Genomic DNA, 13,885 nt, shown 5'->3' with positions numbered 1-13,885 from the left:
TGGGAAGAGACACCTCCTTTAACTTTACCTCTCTTCTACATTTGAATTTACCACAGGGGAGGATGAGAGGTTTGTGCTATGTTTTAATGCTTTGCATTTCTACACAGCTGATGGCAAAATCCTTTTGGTGACTAATGTCTATAGCCCTAAAAACGTTTATATATCTTTCAGAATCATTCCTAAGAAACTAAATGTGAAGAACATTTATGCCCACAGATGTTCTTAGCAGTATTGTTAATAATAATAGAGAAAAATTAGAATCCACCTGAATGTTCAATTACAGGGAACAAGTTAATTAGGGTATATTTACTCAGTAGAATAACATGCAGCCATTCAGATGTTTATGAAGAGGTGGGAAATAACATAAAAGAATACTTACAATATAATGTTAATGGAACAGAGCAGAATATATTATGTATGCAACAGGATAACAGTTACACAGAAAAGAAAAGAAAAACCTAATGTATTCATCGACACATATCACAAATGTTAATAGTGGTAGCTTTGTAGCTTTCGGTTTGGGCAATTTTTTTTTAATGGTAGAGAGTACTTTTGTGAAAAAAATCAACTTCTGAGGGTGGGCAGAAAGTGCATATTCACTATCATGTTCTGACAAAGAATCATTACTGCCCTCCATTTTTCCCATTTATTCATTATCACCATTGGATTATTATACTTTGATAATATAATAAATCAACAAGTAGGTGGCTCACACCTGTAATCCTAGCACTCTAGGGGGCTGAGGTGGGAGGATTGCTCAAGGTCAGGAGTTCGAAACTGGCCTGACCAAGAGTGAGACCCCATCTCTTCTATAAAATACGAAGAAATTAATTGGCCAACTAAAAATATATATAGAAAAAATTAGCTGGGCATGGTGACACGTGCCTGTAGTCCCAGCTACTTGGGAGGCTGAGGCAAAAGGATCCTTTGAGCCCAGGAGGTTGCTGTGAGCTAGGCTGATGCCTCGGCACTCTAGCCCAGGCCACAAAGTGAGACTCTGTCTCAAAAAAAATAAAAAACCAACAAAGTGGGATATCTAAATTATTTAAGAACATAGTATGTAGTATTTTACCTACCAATATAAAAAGTTATTGTTCGTAATAGAATGGGTAGGATGATGAAATTTTGTTTAAATTTATAAGAAAACCAAGTCATCATTTTTAGCCCTCACATCGTCCTACAAAGTGGTAAAATACCATACTTAAATACATTTTTTACTTGTGCTTAAATACATTTATTTTCCTGTCTTAAATTTTTTTTTTCTTTACTTTGTTTTAATCCTTGAACTTATAGGGGTTTCCTGCAGAATTTGCCATGTACTTAAACTATTGTCGTGGGCTGCGCTTTGAGGAAGCCCCGGATTACATGTATCTGAGGCAGCTATTCCGCATTCTTTTCAGGTCAGTTTTTAAGGTATTTTTAAGACTGCAAACTCTAGTAAGACGAAACTGGTTAAATTCATGTAACATATCTGTTCCGATAAGTGGTAAACTAAAGTAAAGCAGATCTAACTAATATGAATAAAGGTTATAAAGAAACAGATTTCTTTTTGGCTAAGTTGGCATTTGTCTGTGTAGTGCAAATATCCTTGAGATTATTTTAGTTTGGAATGGAGAGACAGTTGAATCAAACTCAAAGCAAGATCTAACTTTTCTAAAATAACTGTAATTCACATTAGATAAAAGTGGCTGTCAGTACCCCCAGGAACTCTCCAGCTTTGGTACCAAAGACTATTCACTACTAAATAAGAAAGCAATTATGATATATTTAGCCATGGAGTCTGATAGTGTGGAAGCAGTCTGAAAGTAGGGTTCCTTAGGTACACCCCAGGATCAGTCTTAAACAAGGGGGAACAAATAAATCACATATAGTCAAACTCTTAGTTGGAAGAGGGTAAGAATTGAAGTAATCCTTTAACCCCAAAAATGTCTTCCCAAGGCACTGGCACAGATATTTCACTCACAGACTTTCAGTTCCCTACCTACATTTAATTACTTCCATATCTACATTGAATTATTTCTAGGAAGTGTACCTCCTATTGCGAATATTGCCCTAGATAAATGATTGCTTGGCTCAGTGCTTTAGTTTTTCACACTGCTTTTTCATTGCCACTCAACTGCTTCTTTCAAGGAAGTTTATAGGCAGCTTTTATTTTATTTTTTTTTTTTTGTTTTTTTTTTTTTGTTTGTTTTACTGAGCGCAGCTTTTATTTTAAAAAGGGAGAGGACTTGTTTTTATGCAATACAACAGACTAGAGTGGTGACATCATTTTTCCTCAATTATAATATGTAGCAGTGTTAAAAAAATCATCTATAGGGAGAGAAATTTTTTAGAAGTTACCACGATTAAGAGGAAATATTCATGGTAAGTCAAGTTATTTAACCAGATTGTTATTAAAGGATTAACATACATAAACGTATTTTTTGCAGGACCCTGAACCACCAATATGACTACACATTTGATTGGACAATGTTAAAGCAGAAAGCAGCACAGCAGGCAGCCTCTTCCAGTGGGCAGGGTCAGCAGGCCCAAACCCCCACAGGCAAGCAAACTGACAAAACCAAGAGTAACATGAAAGGTTAGTAGCCAAGAACCAAGTGACGTTACAGGGAAAAAATTGAAACAAAATTGGGTAATTCATTCATTTCTAACAGTGTTAGATCAAGGAGGTGGTTTTAAAATACATAAAAATTTGGCTCTGTGTTTAAAAAAAAAGACGTCCTTGGAAAATTTGACTACTAACTTTAAACCCAAATGTCCTTGTTCATATATATGTATATATATTTGTATATACATATATGTGTGTATATTATATCATTTCTCTTGGGATTTTGGGTCATTTTTAACAACTGCATCTTTTTTACTCATTCATTAACCCTTTTCCAAAATAAACATTTGGTGTTGGGAATATAATATAATATAATCAATCAATCCAAAATCCTAGACCTAACACTTGTTGATTTTTAATAATGAATCTGGTTAGCCATGGTATTTTGACTTTCTTTCAGACTAACAGTGTTAAGAATGTTTTGCATGTTAATGCTTTAGCATTTAAAATGGAAAATTGTGAAGAAAATCTAATTTCAAGAGGTGAGTCTGGCTTTGCCCTCATAGTGTCTTCTCCGTTGCAGAGCACCTCGTTTACTTTCTTAAATGCTCAAATAACTGCAAAGTTTATTGGCACAGCTTTCATAGTTACAAAAATAAATTGTTCATACTTGCAATTTAACTACATATGAACTTAGTTTCAAAATGGTTTATTTGCTTTTGCTTTGTTTTTGAAAATGTTGGAAATATCAGGCTCTAGGTGTTTCATGTGAAGTAGAAGTCTGCAGTTAGGCCTTGCATATTGAAGATAACTGGGGCAAATGCCATTGAAACTGCTCTATTTCCTTTCTGTCATTAGCACTATTAGTGCTTGTGAGGAGTAGAACTGTTAGGGCACAGCTTTATTTCTTATCACTGTTGCCATACAGTTCAACTCTTCTTTTCATGTTGTTTTGTTTGTTTTTATTTGCCCCATTCTGGGGTCTACCTCCTGATACCTGCCTACTTTCTCGAAGTAGTGGGCAGGTAAGATTTGGTTTCTAATTTTTAAATTTCTGAATGACTGCTCTAGTCTGAACTTGGCCTTCACAAATTAATCTTTGTTCCATATTTTTAGCATTGTATTTAAACAAGATTATGATTTTAAAATAATTTCTAATCTGAGGATACTTTTCAAGAAATATAATTAACTGATGTCATCCTCATCCCAGCAGCTCATCTGTTAGGAATGGAGTTGAGATGCTTCACTTCCATATTTCTGTATTGGGGAAGGATTCAAAATTGAAGGTTTAATGTAATGGGACTTTTCAGATGGTGAAATTTAAGCTCAGGATAGCAAACACTAATGCTCTGCCTCTGCATCTCTGTTGATACTTAATTGCCCCTTTTCAGTGTTGTAATCATTGTGTGAACTAAACATAGTGCCAAGAAGTTTATAATGAGGTAGATAGCTAATGCCACTGCGAAACTGTCCTACCATTTAGGTAAGACCAAGTAGAGTCTCTAAACTGAGGACTTGTTATAGTGTTTTCTTACAAAATGAAACCAATTTTTGCATAAAGCTAGCTGGGATAATAGGATCATCATGAATTGCAGTTTCTAGAACTAAAATTAGATTGAAATCTTCTGACCTAGAACATCACTTCAGGCATTTAGCAGCCTTCAGAAAGAATTACCTTTTTTTGAGTGTTTTATTGTTTGTTTACTATTTTATCTCTTACTCAATAAATAAGCAGAATTTTTGTCCCGCCTTATCTAGGTCTTAAAGAGGAGAAGTTGGATCCACTGAGTTAGTATGTTTTCTTGAAAAAAAATTGTAATTAAACTTAAATTTAATCCTTATTTTGTATTGTAGCTATTTTTCATAACAGCAACTAAAAATCCTGTAAAAATTTCATAGCATCATTAGACACAGTGGTCATACAAATTATTTCATAAACATGGGCTTGTAACATTCTGAAGAATTAGGCTTTTTATAAAACATCAGCACATATCATGACAGAGATGTATGTCTAGGCACTGTATTTTGACTCCAAGCAAAATATCACTTGCTACTGAATTGTGCCAATTAACATAGTACCAATAATAATCCTTTTTACCCTTTGACTTCTTGGAAACATCTGTGTTATTTTGGGCACAGAACTTATTGCTCCAAACGAATCTTTCACAAAACCCTCTATATATAAAATTATGAAAATGTGACCCTGGTCTGAGGGTGGCATGGAAATAAACATGAGGAGCCCATTCCCCTAACCTCTACCCCCAACTCAGTATCTGGGTCATCCCTTAAGAAATCTTAGGAAGTCTGGAGTTTGAAAACAACTGCTCTAGGTTATTCCTGATTTCAATCTGTAAGTAAAAAGGGTGTTTAAAAGCATAATATCTTAGGGTCCACTGCAGTGGATTTTTATTTAAGAAAGAGCTCATACAGCTCAGTGATAAATTGATGCCAAGGAATCTTTTCAATGATGATGAAAATACCATGTTATATTTTTATAGTTAGAAATTTTAGAAAGTACTTTTTATAATGCATTTTATTGTTTGTTTTTCATGAAGTTATACTTTCAGATCAATAAATTAAGTTTCATAAATTCTTCAGCAAGTAGATCTCTATTGCAGAAATTATGGAAAAATTCCCCAAATGGTGGCATTCGCTAATGTATTTTATATGGTTATTTTTGAAAAAATCTGAATCTAAGGTTTCTTTGTGGAAAATTTTAAGTTATTTCAGCAATTCACCAAGAATGCCCAAAGAGTCCCTAAAGTGTAGCTTATTTAGCTAATGTGGGCTTATTATGTAATAGGCAGACTTCTGTCTTGATTACTTTTCTTTGGATCATTTAAAATACTCCATCCCAAAGCCTATCCAAAAGACCAAGAAACAAAGCTTTTCTCCTGGTGCCCATTCTGATTTGCACTAGTTTTTCAGTGCTCAAGTACCACAAAATTATGATTGTTTTAATTCATACTTGAGAGAGAAAAATATATAAGATCCACACCTGACACATTTCCAAATCCATTTCACTCAATTTTCTTCAACTATATGTGATTACAAGAAAAGTATTTTTCAAGATACTTAAAAAGTAGTAGAAGAAAAAGAAGTATTTTTATGACATTCAAAATCCAGTTAAGTTTACTGAGGGCAGAGGTGGGGGAGAATTTCAGAAGGTGGTGAAGCCAAAGGTGCATCCTCACATACTTATATTCTCTACTCTTATAACTTCTTACTTAACCCATCTGTTCACTGCACCAGCCACAATGCTAAGCATAGTTTTATCATGATGATATAGATAGATGTCAAATTGTTGGCTTTTAAAGGAGATTAGAAATAATTTCCTTCATGTTAACCTGCCATATCCATGCTCTTCCTTGAATTACCTTCTAGTATTCACTGGGCTTTACCTACCATTTATGTCTAGCTTAACTTTTTCTGATCAATTGCTGCTAAGGAACATGCTGGTCACACAGCAACGTAACCCAAATCACAGGGGAAGATCTTGAAATATCTGGAGACTGACCTGCTCTGAATATATTCAATCCAAAGAAGTACCAAAGAACCACATCTGCTTGCTGAGATCTTGAGTTTTTGTCAGCTTTTTCACTGTGGACAATAAAGCTGGAGAGAAAAGAACTAAATAACTCAACAAGAAATGCACATAAAAGTGCAAGAGTTGATTTGTGCTCATCTGGAACCCACATCTCCCAGGCTTCCTGGACCTACTAAACGTTGCAACTTGTCAATTGTTTGGGTGATACAACTGTCAGAAGGCCTAGAAGAATACAGTGTTGCTGTGACTCAGTGGTGTTTAATGCAGACCATCTACCTTGGGGGAGGAGTCAGTTCTAACAGGTATTTTAAAACTCAATAACCTCTGAAATCTATAGTAGAATGAATTCTGTAATAGGGAAGACAAAAGAATTCAGATTATCAGTATGTTTTTTAATGTAATTTAGGAATGTTACCTACCTGCTATGCTTAAATTGCCATTTATATCATTTATAGTGATAAAAATAAAATACTTTCTTTATCTTTCTCAATTTAATACTTTTTATTTTCTGTAACAAAGGGAAAGTTATTTTAATTTCATATTTTGCTATTTCTTTTTCTTTTCTTTTTTTTTAGACAGAGTCTCACTCTGTTGCCCGGGCTAGAGTACCATGGCATCAGCCTAGCTCCCAGTAACCTCAAACTCCTGGGCTCAAGGGATCCTCCTGCCTCAGCCTCCTGAGTAGCTGGGATGCGTCACCATGCCCAGCTAATTTTTTCTATATATTTTTAGTTGGCCAATTAATTTCTTTCTATTTTTAGTAGAGACAGGTCTCGGTCTTGCTCAGGCTGGTTTTGAACTCCTGACGGTGAGCCTTGAGCGATCCTCCTGCCTCAGCCTCCCAGAGTGCAAGAATTACAGGCGTGAGCCACTGCACCCAGCCAGTAATTTTTTCTTTAACTTTAGATACTGCTAATCTGATTCACAAGTTTCCAACCTTAATTCTGCGTGACCAAAAGAAGCACACTAGCATGTTGATATAAATAGCATTGTATGGTGAATACTGTATTCAAAATAACTTTTAAAAAGTTATGGGCCGGGCGCGGTGGCTCACGCCTGTAATCCTAGCACTCTGGGAGGCCGAGGTGGGCGGATTGTTTGAGCTCAGGAGTTCGAGACCAACCTGAGCACGAGTGAGACCCCGTCTCTACTAAAAATAGAAAGAAATTAATTGGCCAACTAAAAATATATAGAAAAAATTAGCCGGGCATGGTGGTGCATGCCTGTAGTCCCAGCTACTCAGGAGGCTGAGGCAGGAGGATCGCTTGAGCCCAGGAGTTTGACGTTGCTGTGAGCTAGGCTGACGCCACAGCACTCAACAAGAGTGAGACTCTGGCCGGGCGCTGTTCCCAGCACTCTGGGAGGCCGAGGCGGGCGGATTGCTCAAGGTCAGGAGTTCGAAACCAGCCTGAGCAAGAGTGAGACCCCGTCTCTACTATAAATGAAAGAAATTAATTGGCCAACTAATATATATAGAAAAAACTAGCCGGGCATGGTGGTGCATGCCTGTAGTCCCAGCTACTCGGGTGGCTGAGGCAGGAGGATTGCTTGAGCTCAGGAGTGTGAGGTTGCTGTGAGCTAGGCTGACGCCACGGCACTTACTCTAGCCTGGGCAACAAAGCGAGATTCTGTCTCAAAAAAAAACAAAGAGTGAGACTCTGTATCAAAAAAAAGTTATGTCTTTTTTTTTATTTATTATTTTTGGAGACAAAGTCTCGCTCTGTTGCCCAGGCTAGAGTGCCGAGGCATCAGCCTAGTTCACAGCAACCTCAAACTCCTGGGCTCAAGAGATCCTCCCGCCTCAGCCTCCCAGAGTGCTAGGATTACAGGCAGGAGCTGCCACACCTGGCCTGTCTTTCTTGTTTTTCTTTTTCTTTTCTTTTCTTTTTTTTTTTTTTTTGTGACAGAGTCTCTCTTTGTTGCCCAGGCTAGAATGAGTGCCATGGCGTCAACCTAGCTCACAGCAACCTCAAACTCCTGGGCTCAAGCACTCCTTCTGCCTCAGCCTCCAGAGTAGCTGGGACTACAGGCATGAGCCACCATGCCCAGCTAATTTTTTCTATATATATATATTAGTTGGCCAATTAATTTCTTTGTATTTATAATAGAGACGGGGTCTCGCTCTTGCTCAGGCTGGTTTCAAACTCCTTACCTCGAGCAATCCGTCCACTTTGGCCTTCCAGAGTGCTAGGATTACAGGTGTGAGCCACCGCGCCCAGTCAGGCCTGTCTTTCTTTATACTATGAAAGGAACTGAAATTCACTACTACTTAATAACCCTTTAAACTGGTTTCTGGTTCTGCTAAAACAAAAAATCAGGGGCATCTGAAGTTAATTTACAAATAAGAACAGATACCTTTTAGATTAAAGGATAGAATCTTGCGATATAAAAATAAATATTTTTTTCGTTTTGTAACCTTTTTTTCCCTTCTTTTTTCTTTAGGAACAAGGGGATTCATCCCTCATTTTAACTGATGTTACAGCGAAGATGGGTTTTTGAACTCTTGGACGGCAGAAGCCACTCAATTAGCAAGATTAAAACCAAGGACTAATGCACATTGGGGGAAAGAATGCTTAGTACTTGAAGATTGAAAGATGAATACCTACTAGATGTTCCTTTGGAGGTTTTTCTTAAACAAACTTCAATGACATTTTAGGACGGTTCACTGGAGAAACATTGATCTTCGGGTGGAGTATCTTACCATTGGCCCATCTGAAGAGTTAAATCTGGATTTGACTGCTCTGTTCTACCTGGAATATTGTTAGGCTAGCTTTTAACCAATTCCTAAACAGTTGTAATTGTTAATTGACCCAGAAATTCCTCAAATATCAGATTAAAAAATGAACAGATAATTCTTATCTAGAGCTTCACTGTTATTAAAGACACTAGTTTTCTAATAGTTTGACAGTGTAACTTATGTTTCCTTTTTAGTTTGTTAGTGGTGATGGTTTTCCTTTTGAAAGCCATTTGATATATTCATCTTAATCTGATAATTCACTGTAATGAAGCATAAGCAAACTATGATAAAAGAAAAACCAATGATTTTAGTAGTTAAGAAAACACGTTTCTTTTTGTCATGTTAAAGAATAATTGTAGGAGTTGAAACCAAGTCCTGATGGGGTAAAGGTCATTTCTGTTTAGCTAATCCATAATTTCTTAACCTGCATAGCTTCTTTTTTTTTTTTTTTTTTTCTTTTTCTTCTTTTTTATCTATTCTACTTCTTGAGATTGCATAGCTTCTTATTCTGTATTGCAACATTGGAATTAGGTCATACTATAGTCAGATTTTTAAATTTAATTGTGGCTTTATTTGGCATCCTTTTTAAATGTGAAACTTATTAATCCTATTTAGTAACATACATCAAATAGAAAATATTCCCTGTGGTGAAGTACATTCTCAAAGTTTCATCATCTTCCATTTTTGGCATTTACTGTTTATGGACTTAGCATCCAGGCAGCAAAGGTCTATTATGCACCTACTTTGATAGCCACTGTGAGAAGTGGCTATCAAAGAAGTAAAGGCACTCATATTTTTGTCCTCAGGGCTTGGCACAGTATATTTATTTATAAATTAATGAAGATGATTGTTTCTACTCTCAAGTGAAAAAGTTCCTAGTTAACAAGTGAGAGAATATTTGGCAAGAAACAGTGTATAAATATTTGATGTTATTTTCAAAAACAAGGGCATAAATGTGGATAAAAAGTAAATAATAGAAATGTATTTTATTTGTCCCATGAAGCCCATAGGAGATGGCTCAACAAATGTTTGAGAAGTAAAAGAAAAGGAGCAGTTTGAGTGAGGAGAGCATGACTTGTGCTAAAGAAAGTGAGGAGAGATCAGAGTAGGCTAGAATGAGCTATAATTAGGTCTATAAGGGTTTGGGAGTGGGTGAATAAAAGGGCATTGGCACCTCAAAGAAAGAGTGGCTGTAGATGAGGGGAAGAAGGTGCTTATGGGATTTTCAGGCTATTCCTAAGAGATAGGCATATTTATTCTCTTTGCCTTTACCTGTAGATAAAGCATACAAGTTACTATGGCCTGAAGCCTTCTTGTATTCCAACTTGCCTTTAGAAGCCTTAGGGTCTGTCTACTTCTAGGAGATGAGAGGAGGATATGCAGGATGGGAAGACTTAAGAAGTACACAGAGCCCAAACAGCATCATTTGTTTACATTTTCAAATTAGGAGTAAAACTTAATGTTTTAAATGCAGTTTGTGGAAGTAAAGAAGTTTTAATGGTCTAGCTAAAGTTTCTATACAGAAGTCATATTTCTATACAGAAGTCTGTGTTTAGTGGAGTAACTCATAATTATGCCTTAAATACATTTATTATTAAGGCTTACTGTTTTTAATTTATATGAGAAACAGTGTGCAGAAAAGTTTGTGCTCATAATAGGATTAAAGCTGTACTCTTCAGTTGTTAAAGCAATCTATTATTCATTTTACAAATATTTGAATATATAATATGTTCTGGGCACTAAAAATACAGGTGTATTTTTAGAAATACAAAAATGCTCATTTGAATTACTAGTAATTCTCTAGGTTGAGAATTGTATGCTGAGAAGTTTTAATTCACTGTACACTGCTCCTTCATAGAGTCATCTAAAACAGAAAAATGTGTTTCAATTATAGATTCATGTATTTCTGTTGTAAAAGGTTGAGCTAATGACTTTCAAATAGATGAAAATAACATGAGCCACTATAAAGTAATTATAGGCCGAGTTCCACCCAATTTCCTATTTTGGGTGTAGTTTAAACAAACCTTTTTAGCTTGGAATTTTAATGTTCTTTTCTTTGTTTTGATTTTTTTTTACCAGGTTTCTAAGCATGAATTGAGGAACAGAAGAAGCAGAGCAGATGATTGGAACAGCATTTGTTTCTCCCCAAATCTAGAAATTTTAGTTCATATGTACACTAGCCAGTGGTTGTGGACAACCATTTACTTGGTGTAAAGAACTTAATTTCAGTATAAACTGACTCTGGGCAGCATTGGTGATGCTGTATCCCGAGTTGTAGCCGCTGTAATTGTGAATATTAACTGAGATAGTGAAACATGGTGTCCGGTTTTCTATTGCATTTTTTCAGTGGAAAAGTTAACTAAATGGTTGACACATACAAATTGGTGGAGAAATTGTGCATATGCCAATTTTTTGTTAAAACCTTTTATTTTGAACTATACTGCTTTGAGATCTCATTTCAGAAGAACGGCATGAACAGTCTTCAGCCACAGTTGTGATGGTTGTAAATGCTCACAATTGTGCATTCTTAGGGTTTTTCCATCCCTGGGGTTTGCAAGTTGTTCACTTAAAACATTCTTAAAATGGTTGGCTTCTTGTCTGCAAGCCAGCTGATAATGGTAGCAACCAAAGATTCCAGTGTTTGAGCATATGAAAGACTCTGCCTGCTTACCTGTGCTAGAAATAACAGCATTTAAAGTGAAGACTTAAGAAAAACTTAGTGACTACTAGATTATCCTTAGGACTCTGCATTAACTCTATAATGTTCTTGGTATTAAAAAAAAAGCATATTTGTCACAGAAATTTAGTTAACATCCTACAACTGAACATGTATGTATGTTGCTTAGATAAATGTAATCACTGTAAACATCTATATGATCTGGGATTTTGTTTTTATTCTGAAATGGGAGCTTTTTTGTTTACAAGTTCATTAAAAACTAAAAACTGTTTCTGTAAGGAAATGAGATTTTTTTTAAACAACAAATTGCCTTGCTCACTATGAAATAAAAATCTCCCCCAGTTTTTTGATAGACTACATCAAGCCATTTGTTACGTATTACTTTGCAAGTCAGTTTAGATTTAGTGTTATAACTTTTCTTCAGTTTTTTAATTTTAAAAATACTTTTTTTGTCTGAAGGAGAAAAGCATTCTTTCATTTTTCTTTTCTTAATGACTTGCAGGCACAATACCTAGTACTGCAACTGCCAGAACTTAGTATTGTAACTCCTGCCCGCTGACTAGCAGTTTGGACTGATTTCGAATAGGAATGAAAGTGTTAAAGGGTTTGACTACAAAACGGTTTATTTTTAAATACTTGTGAAATGGCTATGAGCAGTTGAGTCACTTCCTTGGAAAGCATAACACTGTGTGAGGTTCAGTGATTGTTGACCCTCCCTAAATCCCTCCTGTGTCTCTTCGAGTTACCTGTATGCGTGCTCTTTCTCTCAATCTTATTTGCACGCTTTTTTCTTTTTCTCTGACCCAAGAGAAGGGGAACTTACTGATGATTATTCTTTAAATAGTGTAATTTATTCATTTATAGCATGTCAGGATAAATTAAAAGAACATTTGTCTGGAAATGCTGCCGGGAGCCTATTGTGTAAATGTGGGTATTTTGTAAAATAACCTTGAAATTGTAAATTGACACTTATTTGGTCAGATTGTGTCAGGTTTAATTTGTTTTTTTTTTTTCTTTTTTTCTTTTTTCCTTTTATTTGAAAACTACTTTAGCAATAATTAATTCCATGATTGCCACATTCTGCCATTAAGGGATATATTGGTACCGTAATACTGAAGAAATCTTATAAGTCTGATACTTTGGGATGGGCAGCTTCTTTGTTTCTTTCCTATCTATCCACCTGTGTCAGTTAAGGTATTTGTTTCTTGGTTAATAAACCCTTTGATACTTTTAGCCAGAAATCAGTCTCATAAAGCTATTTTTGAGTATAGTTTGTGTAAAATAAAATTGTTTAGCTTTGGTAATAACTTCCAGGCTGAACTCCCTCTAGCAAGATATTTTTCAGTGCTTTTATTTACTATGCACTTAGACTATGCACTTTTTCTGAAATATTTTTGTAACACTTTTTTGTATTTTTGCCATTTGAAAAGGTTGTGGTGTAGTTGGTCTGTAATTAAGTTGCAGGTTTAAAACTGCTGTTAGTTTTGTAAATCAAAATATAGGTGTTTTTGTCCTGGTATATCTTCATTCCATCTGCAGCTGGAGCTGGAATCCCATTGATCTTCTTCTAGCTACCATTCATTTTCTTCACAGTTCACAAAAGAAGAATGTGAAATTCAGTGAATGCTGTTACTAATCCTGTCAGGAGATGAATCTCATTTCAGCAAAATTAAATTATGTTTTTCCACTAAAATGATACAAGTTGAAGACATCACTCTGAAATTGGAAGACCTCACCACTTAAGGCTCCACAGTGGCTTACTCAGCTGAACTCTAGGTTACTACTCTTTACTTTGTTCACCCATTGGGGGGTGCAGTTTTTTAAATGTTGGGAGATGGCCATTCTAACTACTGTTGAATGTCTCTGTTTTGGGAAGGTATAACAAGAAATAAAAAAGAATATATATGAAGGGAGAGACTGGTTATCTCCTCCCATATATGGTTGTGCTTATACTCTTATGGCCTATAAATGGGTATTTGGAGGTTTGCTTTTACTATGATTTTCTTTCAACAAATGTTTTTTATTGAGATTTTTCCTATTTCTACTAGTCCTTGCAGTACTGATAAAAATGTTTCAAGCAGAGCATACTGTAATAATTATAAGAATTCCATTGTAATAAAAAGATCAAAAGGATTTTAGAATCCAAGACAATGAGGTAGTTTTCCCTAAAGCTTGGTATGGAATATCAAGAATAGGGTGAGCCACAGGAATTCTAAGAATGTCTATGCTGGCCTAGACATTTTTAGCTCAGCTGAAAATTCAGCAGTGCAGGTGAACTGGTGGCGCTTTCTCAGCTAATCTGGTATAGTTCGGCTCTTTCTGTGCCAAACTGGTATGTAGCAATATTTTAGGTTTTCTCTTTGCAAGTTTTTAAAC

General features: G+C 35.7%; 1 protein-coding gene across 8 annotated transcripts in view; it reads left to right on the top strand.

The window, feature by feature from the left end:
* The window catches only part of CSNK1A1 (casein kinase 1 alpha 1), a 46,285-nt gene extending 32,863 nt beyond the window's left edge, over positions 1–13,422 (top strand). For 2 of the 8 annotated variants that reach the window (XM_075996206.1, XM_075996210.1), the window contains 4 exons: positions 1,294–1,400; positions 2,430–2,578; positions 4,307–6,397; positions 8,538–8,997. In XM_075996206.1, coding sequence (XP_075852321.1) covers positions 1,294–1,400; positions 2,430–2,578; positions 4,307–4,341 — 291 coding nt within the window. In that variant the 3' untranslated portion in view covers positions 4,342–6,397; positions 8,538–8,997. Of the gene's footprint in view, positions 1–1,293; positions 1,401–2,429; positions 2,584–4,306; positions 6,398–8,537; positions 8,998–10,911 lie in introns of those variants that run through there. The other 6 variants (XM_075996208.1, XM_075996211.1, XM_012741569.2 and 3 more) reach the window with 4 other exon arrangements.
* Positions 13,423–13,885: the final 463 nt, after the last annotated feature.

Source organism: Microcebus murinus, chromosome 21 (assembly GCF_040939455.1).
Source record: "Microcebus murinus isolate Inina chromosome 21, M.murinus_Inina_mat1.0, whole genome shotgun sequence".
Lineage (NCBI taxonomy): Eukaryota > Metazoa > Chordata > Mammalia > Primates > Cheirogaleidae > Microcebus > Microcebus murinus.
The sequence above is the reverse complement of the archived record's forward strand: the minus strand, read 5'-3'. Positions and strand labels throughout refer to the sequence as shown.